This window comes from Aythya marila (genome assembly GCF_965140915.1).
Source record: "Aythya marila genome assembly, chromosome: 7".
In the NCBI taxonomy this organism is placed as follows: domain Eukaryota; kingdom Metazoa; phylum Chordata; class Aves; order Anseriformes; family Anatidae; genus Aythya; species Aythya marila.
In genome coordinates, this window is record NC_139048.1 from 27,833,398 (window position 1) to 27,861,288 (window position 27,891).

Here is a 27,891-nt window from a genome sequence, read left to right on the forward strand (position 1 = left end):
CCACTTGTCCCAGTGGCAGGGGTTAGGCCCAGCGTCATGGAATCACAGGATCACTATGGTTGGAAAAGCCCTCCAAGATCATCTGGTCCAACCATGTCCCTACCATCAGTATGATGCACTAAACCATGTCCCCAGGCACCACGTCCCACCTTTCCTCGAACACCCCCCAGGGACGGTGACTCCACCACCTCCCTGGGCAACCCATCACAGTGCCTGACTGCTCTTTCTGAGCAGAAATGTCTCCTCATTTCCAACCTGAACCTCCCATGGCACAACTTGAGGCCATTCCCTCTGGTCCTGTCACTAGTTATCTGTGAGAGGAGGCTGACCCCAAGCGCCCCAGCACCTTAGAGGTTCCCTAGGCCTCCAATCTTAGATGCTGGTCATGCGGGGTGTACTTGGTGTGCTGCCTCTGAGAGGAACAATACAGAGTGTGGAGTGGAGTGGGGACACTGTGGCCAGGCTCTGTGACAAGATGGGAACTTGATTGTTCTTGTGCACACTGGAACTGATAAGCTGCACATTTGCTACCCTGGACCAATGGCCTATGTTTTTGACAAAATGCTGTCCTTTTGGTGAATATTGCCCATTATAATACCAAAACACACCTCCATCCCAAAAGCTACCTGCCTTCAAGGTGTAACCATGCCTCACATGTTTGCACTTTAAAATTTTTCTAGTCTATAATTTTAAAGCAGAGAGAACATTTTGCACCAATTGTAACAAATATATGCATGACTAGAGTCACTCAAGCTCCACCTAAAAGATAGAAAATGATATAAATTAGCCTAAGGGAGAGAGAATGTTACGGAAGATACCATCATGAAGGATACCTTCTGACTTCTGGGATCGGTTGACAGGCTGAGCCTCTCTTCCCCTCCCACCACTGGGATGCCTTTGGGTAAGAGTTGAACACTTGGTTACACCAAAAGTGCCTCCCTGGGAAACTCAGACATCTCTGTAGAGTTGCTTTATACCTTTTAACGCGTTTACAGCCAGACTGAGTTACTTGAACTTTGGTATTTGTATTTGCTTTGCAGACACTGAATTTATCACTGGCAATCCAAAGAACCTGTGTACCTGTTGCTTAATAAATTGCACTATTCATTAAATCTAGCTGTGGTAGTTCTCACTGAGCACACCCAAACTCTTGGAGTGTGGCCACGGTAGTTCATGGAACGCAACTAGACTGGGGGTGTCTTACGTTACTCGTGCATCTGTCATAGTGATATTCCAGTACCCTGACTGCAACCAGACTTACAACAACTAATTGGGCATCGCTCCCAATTACTTTAATCTTGAACACAACATGTGGCTATGTGGTAAACTAAACTGGTCATCTAAGCTACATATTTTGGACACAGGTAAAAGTCCCTTCCCTCCCTATTACAAAACACATTCCTATCAAAAAACAAATCCACAAAAAACAAACCCATGAAACCCTCCACTGCTGTGACATTACACATCCACATGGCAGCCAACAGAAGTCCAGCACTGCAAACACACCTCCCCATCAACCACATTCCTGGCTGGGAAAGCTAAAGAAATATTTTTTAAAAATAAGATGCACATGTGCAGGCAGCAGGCAGCGCTGACCTTTTGCTGCACATTTCTGTTTGGTTGTTGGGTTTGTTACTTTTGTTAATGCTTGTTTCCTTTCATCTCAGATTGAAGCCATCAAGTAGTAGCTCTAAAACATTTCCTAAGCAACTACTACAAAGGATTTTGGTGATGTTGTTCTTCAGGTCGATCAAGGGCACCTCAACGTGTGTGTGCTGCTCCATGGCACTGCTGGGGGTGCTGGGGTGCAGCCGCACACCCTAAGGCCCCCAGGCCTGGGGCTTTGGGAGCCCACTGGGTATGCTGGCCGTGCACCCCACCATGCCTCAGGTCTGTGACACATGGGGAGTTTCACTGCTCCTTCTCAAAAAAGCCAGCAGGATGGAGGCCACGTGCCCGCAGTTGCAGGCAAGCACAGGCCGAGCTAGTAGAGGTCAGCGCTGTTCCTGTGGGGTGGCCGGGCCTTACCAGGCCGCTCGGGCTCCTCACGGGCTGGGGGCCGCCGGGTGCTGTGGCCACCCTCGGGGTGGCAGAGCCCGTCCTGGCTGCCGGCGGGCAGGCTGTCCAGTGTGCTCTCCTTGCTGCCTGCGGCTGGCGGCTGGCCCCCACGGCGGCGGTGGGGCCAGGCAGTGGGGCAGCGTGTCAGGCAGCCAGGACGGGCCTCGGCGGTGCAGGCGTACATGCCGGCAGGCACGGCCAGCACCATGGCGCAGACGATGACGACGATGTGGATGAGCTTCTCGCGCTGCTCCAGCTGGCTGACGTCGCTGCCCGTGACAAAGACGACGCACTGGCCCTTGCGAGGCGCCTGGTTGCGGATGGCCACGCAGACCTCGTACTTGGTTGCAGGCAGCAGGTCGGTCACCGAGTAGGTGTTGACGCCAGGGCCGATGTAGATGGCGTCCTTCTGGGCAGTGTCATAGCGGCCCACCAGCAGCGTGTACCAGGTCTCCCCTGGCTCTGCCACCGCTGCCGCCGCGAACCATTCCAGGGTGATGCCGTAGACTGTCTGCTTGGCAATGCGCACCTCCACGTGGGCGCCTGGCTCTGCAGGGGCAGCAGGGGCCCAGCCTGGGACAGGGACAGAGGCTGGCGGGGTGCCTACGTGGAGGGCGATGGCCACCGAGGCATTGCCCAAGAAGTTGGTGGCAGTGCAGGTGTAGTTGCCGGCATCTGCTGGCCCTGCCGCTGGGATCAGCAGCTCGGAGCGGACGGTCTCCTCGCTGATGGGCTGGGTGGACACTGTGGGGCAGAGGGGAGCTGAATCAGCGGGCAAGGTGGTCACATTGCAGCCCCAAGACTGTCCCAGAAAGGGGTGAAGGTGAGGGGGCCGAGCAGCATCTGCCTGTCCAGGGGAAAAGGGAGTTGGTGTGTGGGCGTGCACCAAGCCCAACAGAGCTCATGGGTGAAGTGTTACCCAGGCCAAGAGGCAATAAAGAAGGTTCATAGACTATACTAAACTAGGAGGAGCCATCGATTCCCTAGAGATGAGAGGCCTTACAGAGTGCTCGATAGCTCGGAGTGCTGGGCAATGACCAACTCTATGAAATTTAACAAAAGCAATTGCCAGATTCTGCACCTGGATCAGTGTCAGCCTGGATGTACATACGGTCTGGGGGGGACAAGTGACTGGCTCAAGGCTGCACCTGGGGAAGGTCAGATGTTAGGGAAAAGTGCTCCACTGAGGGGATGGTCAAGCCCAGGGAAGTGGTCATGGCCCCAAGCCTGCCAGCGTTCAAGAAGCATTTTGACTATGCCCTTAGATACCTGGTTCAACCTTTAGGTTGCCCTGTGTGGAGTCAGGCATTAGACTCAATGATCTTCATGGATCCCTTCCAACTCAGGACATTCTATGACTCTAACCTGCAGTGCTATTCGCTTTACCTCATAGCCCCTAAATGCCTGGAGACACCTGCCTGGAGGCAGGGCAGGGAGAAAGACGCCCAGGTGCCATCTGCTGTTGGCACATTCAGGCTGTAAGAAAGCAAGTAGAGCCCCTAAGGCACCTCTGTATTTTGGACATATGCTCCAGCCTCTATTAGGCTGGATATTGAAAATTTTCATTCTCAAGAAGCTATGGAGGAAAAAAAATTAAAAAATAATAATAAAAAAAAAAGGCACATGGCTGTCAGGAAGTGGGCTGGAAGCAAAATGTAATTTTAATAACCGTATGAAACAGCCAATAACCTTATGAATCTACCCAAGCAGGGCCATGAAAATAAAAAGCCTGGGCATACCATGGCCAGAGAAAGATGCACCAGTGCTGCTAAAATGCTGAAATGCAGACCAAGATTAACAGGTAATGCTATCTTATTGAGATAGCAGGCTTATTAGGAACACACATAATCTGTGTTGCATGTCTTCTTAGCTTTGAATTTATGAAAATAGCAACTTGCCCTATTGACTGTTCATAGCAAAAATAACTGGGGGGGGGTGGGGGGGGGGGACAACGACCTCCAGCTGGACGAGGAGAAAGGGAAAAGTCCTTCTATTATGAGGTCCTCCGTAATGCAGACAAATTACAAATTAGCGTGTTTTATGGAGAAAAATGTCATCTAGTTTGCTCATAGAATGTGAGTGGGCATGGACAGGCAATGTAGCTTCAGGGTTTTGTGGTTTGCATGGATATTTCTCGAGAAAACATATGGGAATAGGCTAGAAATGTGTGTGTGTGTGCATGTACATGCATGTGCACGTCATGTGTGTGTCCATCATTCGTGTCAGTCTTGTGTGTGTGTCATTTGTGTATGGTGTGTCTGTCTGTGTCTGTGTATGTGTGTGTGTCTGTGTGTGTTCCTACACACGCCTGAAAAAATATATAGTATGTATATAGAGTGTATATATTTATAGAGTGTATATATATAGAGAGTGTATATATTTAGCATGTATATAGAGTGTATATGCCTGTCTATATCACACACATATATAAGAAGTGTGCATATATACATAGTATATACTATATATTCTCTATATATGCATGTCTAGATAACTACATATTTAATATTTGTATGGCTGTGACACTACTGATAGTTCTTACATCATGTGTCATGATGAAAGAGCTATTAATAAAAATCCACATATCACAAAATAATTGCATGAAAACGAGGACTTGCTCCCTTCATCTTTGACAGATTTCCCGCATGAAGCAGCTTTTCTCGTGCTGGTCAGACATGCTTAGACACACTGTCTGACCCACTAGGATGATTAAGATTATTTGGATTATTGCAACCACACTAACTGTGATGCTCCATAGGGGCTGAGAACTGATGTGGTGACTAGATGGCCTGAAGACCTATGTTAGTTGAACAGCAAAATGCAAATTAAGGGGAAAAAAAAAAAAAGAAAAAAAAAAAAAAAAGCATTGCTTACCATTAAATGCTCTTAAAAGTTTGAGTGCATAGGTCCACCAGACAGCTGGGGAAGGGCTGGCTTGCACAAAGCAGGTCAGGGTGACATTCAGCCCCACAGGGACTGTCAGGTTGGTGTCAAGGGCTGAGGTTTGTGGCTTCATGCAGCTGTTGAGCTCCACTTCATGGAAAAATTTCCCTGCCCTGAATTTCGGGCTTGAACAAGTTAAATAGGAATTCATCAGAATAATAGGTGGGCCAACTGACTTGATAAACTGGACAAATCCCCGCAGGCGACAGTCACAAATCCATGGGTTGTCATGAAGGGCCAGGACAGCATTGGAAATAGCTTCTAACTGCCCCTCCGCCCTCTGGCTTCTCTGGTAGATAGGCCAGCTATAGAAGACATCCCTGGATATGACAGTAAGCTGATTTGAGGATAGATCTAAATAGGTCAGGTTGGGCAGATAGCGGAGCGCATGTTCTGGAAGGACGTCCAGCCGGTTGTGCTTCAGATCCAGGATTTTCAAGGCTGGGGTGTCTTGAAATGCTGTCCATGGCACTGAACTTAATTTGTTCCCTTGCAAGCGCAGCTCCTTCAGAGCCGGCAGGTATTCCAGGCTCTTGATGTGCATCACTGTGATGTTGTTAAAATTGAGCCAGAGATACTCCAAGGCACTAACGTTTGCAAATGACCTGCGAGGCAATTCTGTTAGGTGAGAATTTTCTATTCTAATTTTTCGTATGTCTTGAGGGATATTTTCAGGGATCTTCCTCAGCAGTGCAGACATGCAGAGTAAACTCCTAAAGAGGAAAACACAATTCTCCAGGTCACATACCATGTATATGGCTAACATAAGCAATACATTGATCCTTCAGTTTGGTTTTACACCCATTTTTCCCACAAATACAATTAAGTAAGTGTTAAAAATTGCTACATATGCAACTATATATCCCAGGATAATAAAAGAGATCTCATTATATGTTCAAGCTAGTAATATGCAAGTATTAGCAGCGGAATATCATGCGGCCATCTGTTTGGTTTTGGTCCTCACCACAGCTGCAAATATATATTGGGAATCTCCAAGCTGCTTGATGCTACATCTAGGGTAACTAGCTTTCTTACCTTCCGAAACTGTCTTGAGAACAAGAGCATCCTGTGACACAAGATGAAAATGAAGTGCTTATCTTGTGGAAGGCCAGAAGAAGAAGAAAAATGTGGCGAATAATAGGGTCCATATTCTCCTTTAAGAAAGCACTGTGCAGGGTTTGCACCAAACATGCCAACAGCCTCCAAGAAGCAAATCCTATTAGCTGTAATCTTCCTTGACGCAGAAATAAATCCTGCTGGGGACCCGACCCTAAAGAAGACATGTAGTATGGTACACAGTCTGTGTCGAAGTGCTAAAAATCACCCCTGGGACCACTCCTGGCATTTACTGCTCAGCACTGGGGGTTTTGACAGATGCATTTAGTTGGATGTTAATATGAATGAATCTCAACATGGTCCTGAAGCCAAAACCACTTCTGATTCCAAGTCCACACAAGCAGACTCTTTTTTTTTTTTTTTTTTTTTACAAAGTCTCACTCAATCTCCTATATTTTAATGGCATTCATCAAGACAGAAAACCACATTAAGGGCCAGACGTCACAGTTGTAATTTGGCAGTGCTTAGTGCTTTATTGTACAATCTGTCAGGCCCCAAAACCTGCTCACAGTTCTTTGCAGGGTTTACTATTAGACATGGTGCGTAAGAAACCTACACAACATTAGTCATTCTGTCATGGAAATGTTGCACTAATTTTCCACTGAAACAAATTTTATTTTCTCTCTCTCTCTCTCTCTTTTTTTTTTTTTTCCCCACTGGTATCTCCATTCTTACATGTTAGTACTGAAAACAGCAACCTAGCTATAGCCAGTCTGTGGGCTTCTCTTAGGAATGACTATTTATGACATTCATCTTTATTGTGTAAGTATAAAAGCAGTGCTACTTCAATGTTCTTAGTTCTCAGGGTTCCCTTATAAGATGTATGCCAATTGCCCTTCAGTAACCCTGAAAAACTCAGTCTAAATAATTTCTTGAGAAGGACTTTAGCGTGACCAGATATATATATATATATTTATTATTATTATTATTATTATTATTATTTTTAATTCGAAAATAGCAGTTTTCCGGTAGAATTTCCAAGCATCACTGTGTTCTCCTGGGGCCATCTAGTGTGCATGGGCTGCATCACAACCCACAAAAGGCAGAGGCCAGTTGTGGAAAAGGGCTTAACCTCAGTGCCAATATCTGTGAAGCTGGGTCACAAGTCAAGATTAGCCTGAACCTACTTAACCTCTAACCTATGGGACCAGGATAGAAAAATATTTATAGCACAACAGCTTAGATCCATACATGGCTTTCAGGGAACATGCACTAGTGCAGCTGCTGTAAGCCTAAAGAAGATATAGGATTGATTCTGCAGCTTTCAAATGAGCAGGCACTTTGAATTCAAGGATAAAAGTGAACAAAATGAACCAGTAGAGAAACTGCTGAGGACCGTTGCAGCACTTTTTGGTGGCTTCCAGTTTACAAGTGGTGGGCCATGATTAGTGGGCCTGTTGGGCTGCCATTGCTACCTATGCCTAGCATCTAACCACAAGAGTTTGGGCTTATTATTTTTAGCGTGGTGGCTTCTGGGGACATCCCTGAGAGTCTTGGTGAAGCAGCAGCTCTTGCAGTTTGGCACCAGCACAGCTCCCACGTGCATGCCAAGGCAGGCACTACTTACCCCCTTTCAGTGTAGCTTAAGCAGCAAAGGGGGATGGAGCTGGCTGGCTAAACTGGGAATGCTCCAGGAGTGACACCAGCAGCAGCGATGAGAGGATCCTATGATTCTATGGCTCTGTAATCTGTCGTTCCCAACCAGCCCTCAGCCACGGGAGCAGAAGGCTTCAAGGATCCCTGTGTGGGCATGGGCCTCTGGGCAGGCAAACGCCACGCACACCTGTGCTTTCAGGCCTCTTCTGTAGTCTGCCATGAAAATATTCCCTAACAGAACAATATTGTTATTTTATAATAACAATTTTGTAATTTTACACATTATTATAACTGCTGATAACATTTTAGTAATGACAGCAGTAAAGAAAATACATAGAAAAGAGCTGGGCGTCAGGAGCAAACCTGGGGTTTGCCTTTTCATGTGCCATGAGAGAAAAACTTTCAGATGAAGCACAAGAAAACCAATGTCTTGATGGCATTCAGCACTAGAGGTGATGGGACACCTTCCCATGGTGGGAGAAATGTATGAAGTCTACCCAGGTCGTTGGCTTGTCCAGTCACATTCTCTGGGTATACATGAGGCAATGGAGATGCTCATTAGTGGGGCTTGTGAGGAAATTGTTCTAAAAAATGCCCATTTCATAATCTACACAAGCACCACCCCTAAGGTAGCTGGGCTGGGGGTGGTTTGGTTGTCCTTGATGAGCCATCACCATGTGGTTCAGCTGGAGGGAATCACCACTTGCAAGGCCCAACCTTGCAAAAGCTTTCACTCACAGGGAAGGTCCCTGCTTTGCCACCATCACACTGCTCTGCAGCCTAGAGAGGGGCCTGAAGTACATGACAGCCTAGCCATGTCTTCAAAAAAAATCTTTTATGAAAGAGCAGAGTATTGGTATCTATACATGTGTATAGATATACACATGTAGATATGTATATAGATATACACATATAGATTGGTATCTATATATGTGTATAGAGTATCTATACACAGAGTAAAAACTATTAGAGGTTTTCTTCCCTATATACATCTTTGGCCATAGCACAGGTGCATGGTACTGCCTGATGTCCTGGAATGCAGCAAGTAAAATTTAAATTTAAATTTAAAATTTAATTTAAAAAATTAAAATAAAATTTAACAGGCTTCTCTGTTAGCAAGAAACACGTTAATTTAAATGAGTTTATTAGTGGGGACTGTTTGTGTTAGGTCAGAGGTTGGACTCGATGATCTTGAGGTCTCTTCCGACCTAGAAATTTTCTGTGATTCTGTGATTAACAGTAATTAACAGGTAACAATTGCAGTTGTTTTCTTGGCCCCATTTTTCCCACAAGAGCTCTATTCCCAGTCCCATCTATCTTCTACAGGGCTGAAAAATGGCCTTTCAAAGAGTGGTGTCTGTCAGTGACATGGGCCAATGCTCCGGCTGTTTTCAAGCTGATATTTGTTTGCTACTTGAGAGGCTATTTCTCTAAATATTCCCAGACTCCAAGTGTACTTAGAAGATTCAGCATTAAACTGAGAAACTAGTGGTAAATTATATATCAAAATCAGATGTATTGGTGGGTAGAATACATACTTTCTAGGGCAGAGGGGGGAAGGAAGGGAATATACATATATGTGGATATATATGTGTATATATTCACTCCAAACTGTGTTAGCTGCAGCCTGTATGTTTTATGTTCCCTGCTGGAATGGGATTATGTTGCCTCTTCAATTCAGCAGAGTTTATGTCTGCCTGTAAATTTAATGGTCACTTTTGTGACAGCAGATGTCCACTCAGTTCAGCTGCTTTTTAATATCATGTGGCATCGTGATTGAAGCCAAAATGCAGAACAAGCTGTCTAAAACCCAAGCTGTCAAAATAAATTTCCATAGAGAAATTGTCTGCTAATTTATGGGAAGTAGAGTTTAGGAGACCGCACATTGCCAAAGTAAATGCTGAAGGGAAGCCCATTGCATGCTCCCAGCAATGGCAGGGGATTCAAATGCTGTCTTGAAATGGTGGGCACACAGGTCTGTAAGGAATCTAGTCCAGGCTTATGCTTTAGAATTATAGCCCCTCTGCCAGGGTTATCACAGCTAGAAATCCCTGCTAGGGAGGACATATGAGGTGAAGGCTGCAGTTGGGTATTTCAGATATGGTGCATGTTACTCCAAATGGTACAGGACTGAAAAAGCAGCTTTCAAAAAGAGGTGAGTGATGTGAAAAGGAAGAGGTAAATAAGACTTTTCCTCCATGATCCTTCAACAGCAACAGCAGCTGTACAAACCTGCAGCTCTTTCCCCAATATTTTCAGTAACCCAACGTCCCCATCAGGGTCCCTCTAGAGCCCCAGCACATCCCTGACCTTCTCAGGTCCTGCAGACAGCTGGCAATGCAGGCCACCCACCCCCTCACCCTCTGGGGGGAAGGCAGGGCTCAAGCTCTGTCTCAGGGCAGGATCTGAACCAGGGAGCCAAGAGCCAACGCTGTCCTGCAGGGTGCCACCACAGCCTGCAGCCACCCCTCACTGCTGCCAGCCCCGGCCCCTGGGGATACATGGGCACTGCTCCATGCTCACCCCCTGGTCCCTCTCTCTAGGGTGTACATATTTATTGCTCAGTTCAAACCTTTGTTGGCAGTTTCTAAATTCCTTCTTTTTTAATTTAGATTAATATGAAAGTAAATTGGGGGAAACTGTTTTGCTCTTTTTTGGGTAACAGTTTGCATCTCCTACTCAGGGACTTAAAAACTGGTGAAGCTCCTGCTAAGCCACATTAGTGTAGCCATGAATAAAGATTGACATCCTGAAACTATTTGCAGAATACTTCTGACATAGGGGGACTTTGATGTCACATTTGTCAGGACCTTTTAACCTTTAGATTTTGCTTTATCAATGAAAATATTTGAAAATGAAAGTATTTGAAAATACTTTCAAAGTCATTTTTCAATATCAATTCTTTTTTGAAAATATCTTTTAAAATGTTTTTCTGTCCTTCTTGACATTTTGAGATTCTTCTCTATTTTCTACAAGATTGTAAGTATACACATGCATGCTTCTATGTATGTATGTCCTAGATTTTTTAATTATTTAAAGACCATTTAGTCTATTTTTTTCTGGGCACACAAAACTAAACATGTAAGTGACCACATTTAACACACTTATAGGCCTTCGAACATGCTTAAATCATGTTATGGAAATAAGGTATTTGTCAACCTGGACATTATTCTGCATTTGTGGAATTTTTACACATATGTTCCATTCAAAATATTTGCAGAGACATAATTCAGAGCATACCTTATCCTTTTGGCTGGACCTACTCACCAGATAACCTGAACACTTTTGAAGATGTTTTGGAAACTATTTTTAAAAGCCTTAACATATTTTTTTTTACACTTCTTCATGCACTTCAACTGCTTGTTGTACTCCTTTAAAATCACTTTTGGTACATTATTTTATTTATATTCTGATCACTTCCTTTCATTTTGATAGTTGCTTTTCTCAAGATCCTTTTAATAAAAAGAAATAATAATTATTTTTCCAGAACAGTTCAGAGCTATTTGGATCCATTTTTAAAACACTATTACCTTCTTTTGACACCTTATCTCTTTTTTGTTTGTTTGTTTTTAATTTTACACCAATCTGATTTACAAATTAAGTATCAAAAGAGAAAGAAGAGCTTGTGTCACACAAAATGCCCACTGAGGAGTGTCTCGTACTGCTCTCCAAAGCACTCATCCCAGGCCCCGGTAGCGGCAGCAGACAGCCAGCACAACCTCCTGTTTAGTGCAGGTGGACAGCAACTTTATTCCTAAGTATTAATGAAGTGGTCCAAAACTAACCCAAAAAGATATTTTAAAATGGTTTAATAGTAAAAGTAGTGAATATTGAACTCCAAGACATTCCTGAATACATTGTTTGTCTTAGTGCCAAAACATTTCAAAAATACCCCAAAAGGCAACAAACAGTTCAAAAGCTGACACAAAGAGATTTTTAACAGAGGAAACATTTTCCAAGGAGAAAGAAAACATAATGAAGTGTTAAAAACATATATATATATACACATACATATATCAGTTCTTACAGCACTTCTGTCCAAGGACTGACTTTAACCAAGTAAGAAACTGTTCCCAGGGATGAGTGTTCTCCTTGCTTTAATTCTAAGCCAGCTCCATGCACATTGTGACCAGAGCACGAAACTTGCCTGCACTAACCCTGCTGACAGGAGGTGCCTAACACCCTGTAGGTTAAAACAACAAAATGCAGTGAGGTTTTTATCTGCAATGTTACATGCCTCATACCACTGCAAATCTGGCCCAAAGCTTCAAAATTTGCATTCCATGCATTCAGCAGAAAATCAATTTACCTATAATGGTTTGAAATTTCACATGCAGTTTAGCAAGTATAGGGTTTCTCTTCTGACGGACACCATGGAACACAGGTTTTATACAAACCTATTTCAACCTATTGCCTATCTTGTATGACTCACCAGTCTGGTACAGAAGGCTTGTTTTGGAGCAGCAGCAGCAGCAGTTGAGCTGTTAAAATATTATGCCTCACCTTTGAGACACTGAGAATCACCATATGAAATAGAAAAGGAAAATCACATTTATTCTACTTGGGATTGCTATTTTTTCAAAGTGCAAAAAATATCCAGTAGAGTCTAAAACTTAACCCATCCATGGTGAACGTCACAGGAAGACCTAGTCTTCCTCCCCTTCCCACAAGCAAAGAGTGGCAGCGCTGACCCAGCCAGTGCCTTTCCCATTGCTGACTTTCAGGCTGTTCTGGAGCAGGTGGGTGCTGCTCCTCGCCAGGACTGAATGTGGCAAATTGCCCAGCTTACGCCTCCAGGCAGCTGAAGGGTACATTTCACTCCCAGTGGGCTCCTGCAAACTTCACTTATGTGAAAGTCCTTGGACAGCAGCTCCACTCCATTCACTGCATGAGAGCTTTAGGACAGCCTTGATTCTTCACCGCTAAATTTTCCATCCAGGCCCACGTCAGGCTGGGCACCTTTTGCTGACTTCTGCACAGCCCAGAGTGCTACTGCTGTGCATGAGGGCATGAATCAGGTTCAGTAAAACAACAGTCCTTTCAACCCATACCAAAAACTCCTACTGGAAGAAAATTTTCATTCCACCTTGAGGAGAGAGACTAAAAGCAATCCTAGGAAACACAAATGTATAAATATATGTATGTAAATAAATGTATAAATAGATCTATTACAGACTACCTATTTCATCAGTTAATCTGTTGAGTTAAAATACATAATTTTGCAAAATGCTATTTGTAATCCTAACAATTTCTGCAGTCCAGTGAGAAGAGTAGCATTAATTATTATATACAGGGATTGAAAAAATCTCCCAATACAAGAGAATTTCCTTATCATGAATGTAAGGAGGACAGAGAGAACCAGAAACTATTGTACTGTACTCCCTGTTGCTAGTAGTTATGTTGAGATCAAACAACTTGTTTTTTTCCTTCAGGCCAAGTAATCTGACATAACAGATATCATACAGAGTGCCATTCCAAGTAGTGGATTTTGCTAGTCCACATTGTATGTACACATGAATGTGAGTGGAGAACCTTCCAACACATTTACAGACATTTCAAAACAATTCAAAAAGACTGAGGCTTTATCAGTTATCATTTCAACTTGGCTGGATCCCTCTTTTTCAACATTTGGCGGAACATCCATCATTTTCTTCATGAGGAATATTTATTATATATAGAAAACCACTATATACGGTATTAAAACCTAAGGGACTAGAGTGGAAAATTATACAGCTGGGAAGTGCTTTGTGATAAGTACACAGATCAAAATTCCTGTATAGTTGCAGAACCTAAAGAACTGATTAGTTCACCCTGGTTAGAAAAGTACATTTAGAAAAATATTAGTTTGTGGGTTTGTTTGTTTGTTTCCCAAGGTTCTCAAATGTGCAAAAGGCTTGAAACCCAAACATTAGCAGTGAGGCTATGCCGCTGCTGGAAGTACTGCCAAAGTGTACCCAGCCAGCAGTGCTACCACCCCTTCCCACACCCCTGCCCTGTACAGAGCAAGGTATTTTCATAACCAAACCGCAAGTGCCTGGCTGAGCCCTTTGGTCTTCACTGCCAGTTGTGCCAGTACAGCCAGCAGCAATGACAGGGCTGCTCTGGGAGCTTTCTGCAGAACCGTCTGAAGTAGGTTTTTCAATATGGTTACAAAGCACACAGTTTTCGGGGTAGGCTATTGTATGATTTTTAAGAACTTGGTTTAGTGGGTGATATTGGTGGTGGGGGGATGGTTGGATCAGATGACCTTGGAGATCTTTTCCAACCTTCACAGTTCTATGATTCTATGACACAAAGCATACTAATTGCACTACTAATTGCAACACTGCTAGAAAATGACAGCTAGGCCTGATACTGAAAAACCTGTGTGGTCCTGTTCAAGTACATGATAAGAGTAATTAGGGCCAAAATGCCATCCCCAAACTTATTCTATTATGTGTTCTTAAGTGAATTGCTTTTTGTTTCTTGAGTCATATCTCTTTGCACATGTCTCTGAACTGAGAGCATAAAGCTGTTGTTATGGACATACTATAAACGGTTGCTATACACCCACATTTAGCTAATAAGCATCAGATTGCAAAAGGTAAGACTCTCAATCTTAACATTCCTAGATATTTATATTAAAATTATCGAATGCTCTCCTGTTTGTAAACCAAAAGAACCTCAAAAGAGATGAGATTAAAACACTTAACAAATTGCAGAGCAGGTACTATACAAAACCGAGCAGAGTGCGCTCAGCATTGTTGCTTAAAGTCCTCACACTCAGTGTGCATGTGTCATTTTATGAAAATAAGAGTGGTTCAGGAGAATGAGTCCATTAGTGTAGAAGCTTTTGATTGAGTACAAAACAGCAAACCCCAAGTGGGGCAAACAACACATTCCTGTAAAGCTTGGGCACCATCTATGTTCCCGCATCCTCCTCCGGAGCATGTCAGAGACACACACACTGACACAACAGCTTGCAGTGTTGGGGCAGAGTCATATATAGAGCCACATACTTTCCATCTATTGAGACAATGACCAGCCTAGTTACTGTCAACAAAAGTATTCATTAGGTTGCCCCTCTATCTTTGATATTGCTTCAGAATCCACACTGGATCGGGCAGACAGCAGCCTATTAGATTCATCAGGGGTATGTCTAGTCAAGTATTCTCCTTCCACTCCTTTTGCCTTGGCCCCAGGAGAAAGACTTTCAAAGGTGACGTAGGACTCTTGAATTTCCTTGGGTTTCCTCACAAGGCATTTTTTGCAGCGTCTTTTCAGTGCTCCACAGCAGACCACTAGTGTCAGGGGAACAGCAATGACGCAGGCCACACTGATGACGACCACATTGATGAGCTTCTGGGTCCCTCCTGCACTAGCAACTTCCTCTGTGGAAAATATGATGCATTGCTCCTTCCTGGGGATCAGCCCTTTCACGCAGACACACACAATGTATTTGGTCTTTGGCAGCAGCCCATAAATGGTGACCTTGGTCTTCCCTGGTTCCACATTGATCCGCCGCATGTCTCTCTCTCCAAAGACTGCATAGAGGACACTGAACACTGTTGTGTTCCTTGCCAGAGGTGCTTTCCACACCAGGGTGACACTCTGGTCGGTGTCTCCTATCACTCTGACGGACCTTACAATTAGCTCCGGCTCCTGCTGACCAGTAGGTGGGCTCACCAGCAGGTTTTGGGGGTTGCTATCTTGTGCCCCATCTGGGATGAGGAGGCCCTCTCCAGTGCCTGCTCCATCTCCCAGAGTAGGCATGGTGGAGGTGGTGATAACATACCTTGCTACAAGCTTGTCGTTGTAGGCAGCTGCCTCCATCCCGCTCACCTTCCCACTCCATGCACCTTTGGCACCAGAGTTGGGGTCGTCCGTGCTTTCTGAGTCTGTGATGATGAGGGATATGAACGCCTCTGTTGCCCCCAGGAAGTTCTTTGCTTTACAGATGTACTCTCCAGAGTCAAGGTAAGAGACTACAGGTAGGCCCAGGATAGACCAGCTCATCCCATCGCTAGAGATCTCTTGGTGCACTGCAAGGAAGGAAAAATGTAAAATAAATAGATGATCTTTAATAGAACTACCAACATGTTTTGTGAAATATTAAGATCCAATTAGCTGAATGTCTGCTTGATCCAGTAGAATCATCATTTATTTTGGCCACCAAGTACATTACAAAATCAAGTAATTCCAAGAAAATAACATTAACGCTAAAATTAGTTTATGTCAGGATTTACACTGCTTCAGAGCAAATGGATATGAAGCATTTCATTCTATTTCCTTCCAACTGATGTGTAACTTGAAAACTAAACTGTGAAGTTTCTTATATTAAAAAGTGTTTAAAAGCTCTTATGCAGGTACAATATTTAAAAGAGCGAAGGGAGTGGGCTGTAACATGACCTAAATGCACTCCTCTGAGTCACAGAAAGTAAAAGCAGTCTAGATTTTCTTCTATGATCATATATGGACTAGCCTAGAATATATGAAGCAAAGTAGCTGAAAAATAATATCCCTTTTACAGTAAAATTAGGACAGGTTTTTATATCAAGGCAAACACAGGGAAGTCTCATCACCAAAGTAGACAGCTCCAGTGAGCAATATGTACACAGATGAGTGTTGATTTTCTCATCTGGTTTACCAGAAGGCTAAAACTAAGCATTTTTTTGCTTTTTTCTATTTATGCAGAAAAAAAAGAGCTAGGATCATGCAGAAGGGTAAAGCACATTCTCCATCATTTAACCAGCCTCCTTAGGATGAGCATGTACTACCCACTGAAAGGTAAACAAGGGAGACGTCTGAAAGGGACAGGTAAGACAGGACAAAAACCTCTCCCAAGCCCGTGTGGGTCAGGGCCCAGTCTGGCAACCGGGGCACGTTTCAATGGCAATGTAATACAATAACAGCAAAAAGTTACCTTTTCCATTTAATTATTCAGTGTTTGGGAATACTAAAAACCATAAAGCTACTGGTCTTCCTATGGCACTTCCTCACATATGTAGGCTGTGGGCTGTGTCTCACTCCCCTCTATTCAGACCACCACCATTTCAGTGATACTCTAACACTGGCACAGAAGCTGCCATTGCCGAGAAATAATGCATATTTTCAGCCAGCTTTTTACCGAAAGGTGCTACAGTGGCTTAATGGGGCACAAAATACATCATTCTCAGCTGTACCTCAAAGTAAACTCAACATATGCTTTCAGAAAAGCATTCTCTGTTTTGCTTTTTGTTGCGGCTGTCTTTCAAGTGTAGGAAGGATGTTTGCAGCATGATGGGTAGACGTTGTCATTATGAGGAGAGGCTCTGATACATCCTGCACATCATGCAAAAGAGCAATGACTTGTGAAGATTCCCCCCAAAAAGAGTATTTATTACAGGTGGTTCCACTGCTGTGAAAGAAAAATGCTCTCTTCCCTGTTTCTGCTGCAACAAGGAGTCCAGTAACCTTTTGGCATTGAAACCCCACAGTTCCCAGTCAGGCCCAGGTTGACAGTAGCATTTGGGGGGGATTAGAAGAATAAGGGTTCAGGACCTGAGCTAAAACCTCAAAAAGCTAAGGACAACTGCCTTGAATGTAGCAAAAATTTCTTCCCTGAATTCCCCACACTCTAACATATCAACTCACTTTGCAATTTTGGGTCCAACCATTCTTGTGAATGAAAATGACAGAATCACAGAATTGCAGGGGTGGGAAGGGACCTCAAGAGATCATTGCGTCCTTCAAGAGATCATTGGGTCCAACCCCCAAAATGAAAAAATGAAAATGTGGCTCACAAAGGCAGCAGTTATCCAAAGACTCCCCCCACAAGCAGGGTAGGCACAGAAGAGGAAGCTGGTCAGTATTTCTCTTACAGAACATCTTCCCAAGAGACCTTGTCAATCCATCAGAAATTAATCACTTCTTAGAAGCATGACATTTTTACTGGTGCTGTGTCCTTCAGCAGTTCAGTGGTGTTTTTGTTTTTAATATATCTATGCCTTAATGTTGCTTGTTTGCTACCTTCTTTCTTTGCCACAGAAGATTTGAATCCCTGCTGAATTCATGTCATATATCCCTCCTCTAGAGATGTTTGCCAACTGATTAATAGTAGCTCATCATTACTCTCAAAGACCGATGAAAGAAGTCAGTGAGAATTCTTCTCAGTGACTGAATAACTAATTAACTTAGGACAACTTCTTATTACAGCTGGACATATTTCATTTCTTCAGGTCTGACAGATTTGCAGAAAAGCCTTTGAGTTATCTCACCACCACCACAATTGTGAAGAAAAACAAAAAACAACAACAAAAACTGACATCTAATGCAATAGCATATATTTATCTGATAAGATTTACATCAACACGGAAAATGTTATAGTCTATAGAAAATCACAATGCTATAGTGAATTACACACGTTACTATAGTGAATCTTAATGCTGAACTAATTTATTTTTCAGGTCTTTTATCAGCAGGAAGGAGCTGCTGTCACAGAAGCTTCCATTTGCTGTGCAGCCTGTAGATAAGAAAGGTGCAGGTCTATGTCACTCAATCCACGTGGGAGAAAAGCTTAAGCCAAACATACCTGTGCCATTTAGTTGTGCCCCATCAGCCCGCCTCCAGCTGAGCTCAGGAATGGGCACTCCTGTTGTCCCACATCGCAGCAGCACGGTGCTGCCCAGGATGGTCTTTACTTTGGCTACAGATGTGTGTACAACAGGGCTTTGACACTTCCTTAGCTCGACTTGGCTGAAGAAGATTCCTGCAAGGCTGCGGGGGGTGAAGCATTTCAGCCTGGGCTCGATGAATGCTATGTTAGGAGACTGGAAATTTAGGAAATGGACCATTTCATACAGACTGCAGTCACACACCCAAGGATTGTCTTGCAAACCTGTCAAAAGAAACCAGAGCAATAAGTCAATCCAACAGCACTTTTTGTTTCTGTTTTTCAGCAGGACAAACTGCGATAGGCTCCTGGTGTGCCCCTTGCACAGACTGCTTGTGGGAATGCAGGGAGGGTCGTACGATAGCACCCCGTTGCTGTTGGCCAAGGTTGATGCACCCCCGTAGCTGGTCAGTACAGGGTAGAAAATATGGCTTGTCAAGGCATCTCAAAATCTGGAGTCATGGGGATGGGTTCGTTTGGTTTGGTTTCCCAGGAAGATACTACACAATCTCTTCCTTACACAGTTTAGAAAATCCCTCTCACCAGGTATTTTTAAAATATTAGCCAAATATAGCCAGGCCAAATGTCAGGCCTACAATAGGTGTATAGACACTTATTAGACAATACCTATATTAAGAATATACACATAGGAAGGGGTGGGTGTATTAAAGAACATACTCTTGTTTCAGAGTCTCACAATGCTTCTCTTTTTTGTGCTCTTTCAGTGTGTGAAAGAAGCCTAGAAGAGAGGGATCTGGGGGTCGTGGTAGACAGCAAGTTGAATATGAGCCAGCAATGTGCCCTGGCAGCCAGGAGGGCCAATCGTGTCCTGGGGTGCATCAAGCACGGCATCACTAGTAGGTCAAGGGAGGTGATTGTCCCGCTCTACTCTGCGCTGGTGCGGCCTCACCTCGAGTACTGTGTGCAGTTCTGGGCACCACAGTATAAAAAGGACATGAAACTGTTGGAAAGTGTCCAGAGGAGGGCTACGAAGATGGTGAAAGGCCTTGAGGGGAAGACGTACGAGGAACGGCTGAGGTCACTGGGCCTGTTCAGCCTGGAGAAGAGGAGGCTGAGGGGAGACCTCATCACAGTCTACAACTTCCTCGTAAGGGGGTGTCGAGAGGCAGGAGACCTTTTCTCCATCAACACCAGTGACAGGACCCGCGGGAATGGGGTTAAGCTGAGGCAGGGGAAATTTAGGCTGGACGTCAGGTAGGGGTTCTTCACAGAGAGGGTGGTTGCACACTGGAACAGGCTCCCCAGGGAAGTGGTCACTGCACCGAGCCTGTCTGAATTTAAGAAGAGATTGGACTGTGAACTTAGGCACATGGTCTGAACTTTTGGGTAGACCTGTGCGGTGTCAAGAGTTGGACTTGATGATCCTTAAGGGTCCCTTCCAACTCAGGATATTCTATAATTCTATGATTCTATTGAACTCAAATTCTAAAATAAAAATAAATCTGTGAAGAATGGTACTGGAAAAGCGAGATTGGAGCTTGGAGCAATGCATATCCACCAAGAGAAGCTGCTGCATTCTGATTAAATCTGTACATCAACCTACTTACAAATATTTGCATTTGCCAGTCTCGTGCAGTTTCTGGCCTCTAATGACTTCAGCTAGCAGCACTGGCACTAGGGATTTTAGACTGCCTGACGCCAGGTATGTGCTTGAAGCCTAAGACAGGAGCACAGCGTCCAGGCCTCCCTCCAAGGGGGCTTCACGCCCTCTTTTCTGCAGGCAGCCCAAGGACAGGGCTGGCAACTGCCTGCAAGTGAGGAGCACTGCTATCTATGTCTCCCCTCGATTCCCAGCAAGCAGAAACATCTGCCCACACTACAGTGCCCACTTCTGCTGGCCCCTGGAGCACAGCAGCAGTAGCCACACAAGCTCTAGCTTTTCAGAAAGACACAAGTTTTGACAAAAGCACAGTGGGTGCAGCACAAGGCTCCAAGAGCACTGAGAGTCTGCTTGAATTTTGCTAGTCAACAGAAACACAGGGTAGATAAAAACCCCTGATGCCTCAAATAGTTTTAAAGATTCTGCTGACAAAAATCTCTTGCTGAGGCCATTGCACACCATCCTCCCCTGGCTTAGAAGGCAGTCTGAAAGTGGTGGGCCTTAGCAGGAGCATACTACTTATAAATGAATATATTTACATATTAAGGGAATTAAAAAAAAAAAAAAAAAAAAAGAATTAAAATTAAGAGTTTGGCTTTGTTATTTTATGGCATTTTTGCTAGCTGTTTACTTCTGACTTCGTGCACTAGATAACAATTTACTCCAGATATTCTGGTGAAATAATTGTTTTAACTTTCTTTGCTGCCACTTTAGTTACTGTGCAGAACTCATCATGGATTAAATAATCAGGAGAGCCATCCATCACAACACTTTACATTATTAACTCTGAGATCTACTTTTCCTCTTTCATAGGCGGCTCACACAGGCAATTCTCACACACAAAACCTTGCAGTCTTGGCACAGACTATCAGCCAGCAAGCTACTGCTGAAACTGCTTTCTCTTGAAGCAGTCTACAAGCAGTCCCTGAAGAGGATTCACAACGATGCAATTTAGATGAAGGAAGGGACTAAGCTGACTCTTTATTATTCATGGATTTTTTTATGCCTCCATGAGAAACAGTCATAAGCAGATCAAAGTGGAAACAGGCAGCTGTGGCCTCCCAATCCAATCCTGCAAGGGACATGTGTTTCATATGGTCCCTGTGGGTGTCAGCTGGATGGGACCTAGGAGGTGCCATGTCTATACATTATCGTACAAAGCTTAGCATTAAACTCATTTGCCCACATGAAATTTTTAGGATTCTGGAACAGACAACCTGTATGCAGCTGGCTGTGCAAACACTCAGGTTGGCCATGAACATCAAATCATGATCTGTGCTTCCTAACAAAATACTTTTGTCATCCATATTGAAAGGAATAATGCTTTTACATGTAACTTGATTCTGAAAAATAAACAAAGAAAAGACTATAATCTAGGCGGTGTCTTGACATGCCACAGATGAAAATGGGCAATCTCAAAAAGCCAGCTTTGGCTTAAAGATCTTGATACCACACCTGGCAAAACAAAATGGGGAAACACCTGCTTCTTTCCTGACACTAGTCAAATCTTAAACAACATCTGTTCAGGACACTAAAAGACTATTTTTTTTAAGTCCTGTATCTCTTTCCACTGCAGTCTAGTTTTAAAAACTGCACCTCCCTGAAATCTATCCAGAGAACATGATCAGTGGGTACTTTTAGAATGAGAGAAAACGTTTCTGATGAGCTTATCAGCAAGTGCCTGAACTCAGATCCATAGTTGTAGAGGCAGTTCCTGCAGCTGCACACACCCCATGGATCAAATGCAGTCAGTGGAACTGGGTCAGCTCATGGCAAATGAAGACAGCAGATGGCAACGACTCTGAACCATCATCATCAACCCGACATGGATTTGAAATAGCATACTATGGCTAAAAGGCTGAGCAGTAATCCCCTGAACTAGTAAATGTACTAAAAACCTCATCTGGGGATACTGCAACTCAGAGGATTCAAGACAGTCGCCTGTATTACCCTCTGACACAAAAATGCACTATTGCCCTGGAGCCATACTTCTGAGGAGCCCAGAATTGCCACCAAAGAGTGTTTTCTTGTGATTTTATAACTGTATTCGGAGGCAGCACTACATTTGTGGCTTTGGGGAGACTTGGGTTTAATTCTGTGTGAAGAGAGAAAAGAGACTCTGGAAGGAGGCACACGCTAGGGCAAACTGACAGTCCTGACCCAGATTTTATGCTCAGCAGTATTCCTTTTTAATTTGGACTTAATAAGTATCCATCTTCTTATTTAATGCTGCATAAAACTGATCAACTCCATACTAGCTGTTACTAGAAAACAGCACATGAATGATGTGGAGCTCTAATCACATTTGTATGCCTGCCAAAAAAAGGCAGTGTTGATAAATAAAAAGTCTTGACAAAGGGTCAGCGGTTTTGTGTTAGAAAGACTCAAGCCAGTGATAAAGTTTAGGGTGTAATGAAGTGATTTTGTTAATGTGTAAATGCATTTTCACACTTTATATAGAGCATTAAATTAGCAGTGTATATGCTGCAGTAACCACAGCGGGTAAAAACGCTATGGTAAGATGTGGAGCTCTTATCATCTTGCTTCCTACAAAATCAGTCACTTACCTAAGATGATCTTGGAGTTATCGTTGGGGAAGTAAGGAACAGCCTGCAGGTTGGCCCAGGTAGAAATGAGAGCCTGAGGAAGAGTCATCAGTTTATTGCTAGACAGGTCCAGGTATGTAACATTCTTCACATAACGAGCAGCATCCGGGGGTATTGAGGTAAGTTCATTGTTGTGTAAATCCAGAAGCCTTAGCTGTGGCATGTCAGCCAGGGTTTCCCAGGGGAATGATACTAAGTTATTCCCATCTAGCCTCAGCTCCTGCAAGCGACGGAGACCCTTGAAGGTGATCCTGCTGAGACTGGCCAGGGAGTTATAGGGCATCCAGAGGTACTCCAGGTTGTGGAGCCCATGGAAAGCCTCCCCCGGCACCCTGCGGATGGCTGTCTTTTCTATTCGAAGCTTGGACGTATCTACAGGGATGTTCACGGGGGTGAGAGTCATCTCTGGGTCATTACACAGCACTGTCCTGGTGGGGAAAGAAACACAGATGCAACTTTCTTGTATTTTGAGACATTTGTGAAAGTTTATTATAAAACAAGACTTTATCTGCCTTTTTTTCACGAGCTTTTTTCTTGTAATTTCTTACTTGCTGCTGATCTCTAAGCCATCGCCATAAGTACATCAGCTTGCAGTAATTCATATGTACACACAGCTTTTGACTGCAGAGATTGCAGCACTCTCCTGGAGTGCTGTGAATCTGACTCTGGCCCATGTAGTGTTCCTGCTTTTTTCTCTTTCCGTTTTTCAAGGGTCCTTATGATAGACAGCAGTGTCAACAGTCATGCACAACAGAGGATGCTAATGTATCTTAAAATACAAGGATCCATAAATTGAACATTAAAAGACATATGAAAAGAAGCCTTCGCTGGTGCATAAAGTATGGGATGGAAGGAAGTAACATAGTCTAAATACAGCATAGGATCTCTGCTCATGAAGCGAGGATAAGAAAGTCAACTCACTGGTAATATACTACAGCAAGTTCTGCTTTACTGTGAAACTGGGAGATTTGTAGGGATGGCAAGAGTCACTTCACTGCAAGCATGTACAATTTATGAGTGAAAGCGCAGAAAATTAACTCTTTGGAAAATACTATACTAAAACCAAGACAGCTTCACGGGTCTTAATCATTCCTTCCCATTTCACATCTCTAGAATGTCCCCGAAAACCCCATGCTACCATTTTGCAGTCTTCAAAGAAAGAATTGTGACTTTGACTTTGCTAAGATATGGTATTGTGAATAACCATGAGACATGAAAGGAGACAAAACAGGTGTCTCAGCCTGCACTTTAATTTGCCTACCAGCAAAAAGAGTAAGGCAAGTTCTTAACAAAACACAAAACCACCTCGCAAAAGGTAATAGGTTAGACAGGCATGTCTCACTCCACATGCTAAACAAAATACTTCAAGAAATGTAATGTGATCAGTCAAGTACCATTTTCTTATCACACTGCTTGGCTGATAAACAGTATTTTACAAAACTGCCAAAACCTGATTGGTTTTGGCTGAAAGTAATTATTCCTCTACTATCAGCAAAAATAAATAACATCCCAGAGTTAAATGGTATTTGAGCCACCAGTTAGAATTATTAATTTATAATCAAAATATCATTGTCATCCAGCACTTTTATTGTGGCATTAAATCCTGCCCAGCCTCAGCTGAAAGCTGAGATTTTGAGAAAGAAAAAAAGACATCCAATAAGAAAAAGCCAGAAATTTTCTTTCAGTAAAACATTGTGTAGGCATGACACAAAGTATTTGATATCAGAGCCACTAGCACAGTATAACGGTGTGCTCTGAGTGTCCCCAGACTATGTCAGTGAGCACTAAACAATTAATCTATAGGATAATCTCCTTTTATCAGTGAGAAATAGGAATCTTAATTAACAAAACAAAACAAAACAACAAAAAAAAAGTGACATTATGCTCCTTAAGGGACTAATGAGCATTTGTGTTGTTATGTATCTTACCAAAACACACTTTAGGTTTTTCCAGTCACTGAAAGAAAATTCCATAGGGAACTGGGGAACTGTGACATTTACAGAGCAATAATAGTCTCTCCTGCTATCATACTCCCTTTTAACAATCGTAGACTATTTGCGTCTCTACCACGCTTCTTACTGGGAAAGTTTCTGGCATTGAATCTATAACACCATAAAAGAGATAAAAAAAAGCACATCCATTTCACAGGGATCCAAAATAAAGGGGACAGCCTTTAATTCCTGTACTGTCGTTTGCCTAGAAAAAATATTTCTTCCAAAGGAGTTATCAAATACTCTGCCACAAAACCTTCTCTACTGTGAACCACACCTTATAAAAATGTAGCCTGTGTTTCATTAAGTCAGATCATTGCTTCATGATTACACTTCAGAAAGATTTTTTAATTACACTCCTCCAGTGAAATCTCTGTATAATGGCGCTGCATTCCAAGCAGGTGCCCTTCTGGTCTTATCTTTTTAACTGAAAGTTTCCAATCTGAGAACAGTCTTATTTTATTTTTATAACTATTATCTACTTTTTGTGTTCACTGTCATCTAGACTTGATCACTTTGCCTAAAATCTTCAACCAAAGGATTTTTAAGTAAATGGAAGGGATTGCAGTTGTTGGTACCCAATATAAACCAAATCTGGTTATACTTTAGAAACAGACCAGCAGAGCAGAATAAAGCCTTACCCAGCATATTCAACATACGGGCAAAAAAAATACAATGTTGCTTAAATTTTATTTCTTTTTGCTGTTGCACGAGCAGTAATTATGTCGCTTCTGTTCTCACAGAGGAGATGCCCAAACGCTTTCTCTGAAATCAGCTTACTGCGTTTTCAGAAGCTAATCCTCTGCAAATAAAGCTAGAGCGCAAAGCAACTGGAAAAATAATGGACACAAAGTCTGGACGCAATATTTTCTTCTCTAAGCATCCTTGCAGAGAAGAAATAAAACCCCCAACAGTCACAAAGACAGCGGCAACCCCCTGGGGAGAATATTGGCATACCTGGCTTTCGTCCCCTCGCTGAGGCTGTGGAAGGCGCAGCTGCACTGTGATGGGCACGAGCCACCCGCCCGCGGCAGCCCTCCGAGCATTAAGCAGCAGAGCAAACTCACCGCGATCCACATGGCTACCTGTGCATGGGAAGGACACCTGGGCACTAGGCAATATGCAGGGTTTCGCCTATGGTATTCATTGACTGCTCACATCTTGTTAACTCCCTTTCGTTTTCAGCCGCGCTGTGATCTTCCAGCCCTCGCTGAGTCCATCAGATAAAAAAGGATAGGCAGGGATTAAGGATGGGGACTTGAGTTATTTTCATGAAGGTGCTTATTGCTTCCTGGAACTGTACTGACAGCATTGCTTCCCTCAGGAAGCCCCATCAAACCACACTCCTCAGGAAATCTGTGGCTCTTGCTTGAGAAAAAAGTGAACATAGTTTTTGGGGACCTGCAGAAGTGGCAAGATAACTGCTATCTGACCAGGAATTAGGAATAATGTACTTCCTCACAGTGACTTTGGGAATATGTAAGAACAGTTTCTTGTGCTTATGGAATATAAGCCTCGCATAGAAGAATATTGAAAATATTCTGCAGTGATACTGTTAAAAGCTTTTATTTTCTTTTCAAAAATCTGAGTTTGACCAAACAATTATTGAGCTGTTGGCAACATGCCTGATGTTAATAAACAATGAATAACCCACATAATTCAGTTCCTATCAGGCCTGCAGGGCTGAGCACTGTGCTCTGACATGCTGACACAGCAACGCCTGGATGACCATTTTGAGGAATGCCACCCAATGCAGAGCCATGGCACAGCTTCTGGAATAGGAAGAAAAACTCAGCACTATCTTAATGACAACCCAGGTCTGGATATCAAACTACTTTGTCCTGATGGAGATGACCCATGTTTTCAGCAGTCTTCATCTGACTCCAAAGAACCCACTACGTGTGAGAAAAATGGAGCCTAAATATGCAAAAATGTAAAGCTTAAGAGGCTGCTATTTGAGGTGGGAACAGAATTCATCCTAGCAAGGACATCTAACGCTTACAAGGGCTATTATTTTCTGATGAGTGTGAACGTATGTAAATCACTCACACCACAAATGCACAATGCTCCCTTAAAAGTAAAAACCTCTGGAGAAACTAATAGCTGATTACTTTCAACCGGATCAGATTGCTACTCCCCCTCTTCCCAGTCAGACTGCATAACAGCTTTGGCAGAAAAACTGACCCCTATGTCAAGCACAAAACAGCAAGCACAGGTTAAAAACATAACAGAAGTGAGGAGTGATTAAATGGAGCTGAACAGCTAGCAATAAAGCACTAACCAGACACAGCTCTTCAGAGATGCTTTAGGAAAATGTTTCACTTATAGTTCTGGAGTGCAGGAAAGCTACAGTGCGCAGCACCGTTCCAGGGGAGAGCCCCAGGTGCCTCATTCCAGCACAGAACAAGAGCAACTCGACCAAAATCCTGGACCCCATTAAACCAATAGGAGCTCTGCTATCAGATTCTCCCAAAGAAATGGGGGGGTGATATCAAATGTAGCTGGCTGAGGCAGAAACCACCTGGCAACCCACTGGCCTTTCAGCACCAGCCACTTCCTGCTTTCCCTCCTCTTCTTCACCTAAGGTCAGAGGAGAAAGGGAAAGAAATTACAACCACAAAGATTTTCCCTAAAGATTAGGCTTTCTTGGATCTTAATTATAGTCAAATTAGTCAGAAAAAGTGCCCATCACAGATTCTTCTGCCCTCCTAATATAGGTGACTATCCAAATTCAGATTTCCCAGGGCAAGAACTACAGCTCTGCACTTTTTTAAAAGTCTGGTTGTACATACAGCTGCCCTTCTGCAGAGATGCACGGAAGAATCAAATCATATGAACTGCCAAAAAGCCAGGGAGGAAATAGGAACAATCTATCTCAAAATACATTTTATAAGGGAAGGAGGGAGGGAGAAATTTCAACTGGTAAAGCTTCCACCTGAGAGTGCTATGAGAGACAGATGTGTTTTGAAGATCTGCTGTGGGTGTTACTCCTCAAAACTCAAATCTCCTTGCCAACCACGCAGATCTCTGTGTAGATTTTTTCTAGTCTTCCTAACTTGCAGTCCCACAGAGGAAAAGTAAGGCATTCATGCAACCCAACCTTGTGCAGCCATCTTAGATCCCTAACTAGGCTGACTGGTCCTAGGTAGCTGTAAAGATGGTCAGGATCTTTCCGAGCAAGTGCAACATGGACAACCTGAGCTGCCTGTTGCTGAAGTTGGTCTCTGTTCCCACTGGAAACATAAAATTGAAAGAGCCCAGTTCTTTGACTAAGCTGGCTGCAGAAGGCTACATGGTATAACTACCCTCAAGTCTCTGCCGCTTCCCCACCGC

General features: G+C 43.4%; 2 protein-coding genes across 2 annotated transcripts; both read right to left on the reverse strand.

Moving 5' to 3' along the window:
• Nucleotides 1-1,984: 1,984 nt before the first annotated feature.
• LRIT2 (leucine rich repeat, Ig-like and transmembrane domains 2) lies at nt 1,985-6,146 on the reverse strand (the record flags this gene model as incomplete). The annotated part of the gene is made up of 3 exons (XM_082765422.1): nt 1,985-2,802; nt 4,930-5,711; nt 6,034-6,146. The coding sequence occupies 3 exons, from the start codon at nt 6,144-6,146 to the stop codon at nt 1,985-1,987; spliced, it is 1,713 nt and encodes a 570-aa protein (XP_082621548.1).
• Nucleotides 6,147-13,595: 7,449 nt separating this feature from the next.
• On the reverse strand, nt 13,596-25,706 carry LRIT1 (leucine rich repeat, Ig-like and transmembrane domains 1). The gene is made up of 4 exons (XM_082765423.1): nt 25,516-25,706; nt 22,529-22,995; nt 18,260-18,565; nt 13,596-15,731 (listed from the first exon to the last, which is right to left on the reverse strand). The coding sequence occupies exons 1-4, from the start codon at nt 25,635-25,637 to the stop codon at nt 14,746-14,748; spliced, it is 1,881 nt and encodes a 626-aa protein (XP_082621549.1). The 5' UTR covers nt 25,638-25,706; the 3' UTR covers nt 13,596-14,745.
• Nucleotides 25,707-27,891: the final 2,185 nt, after the last annotated feature.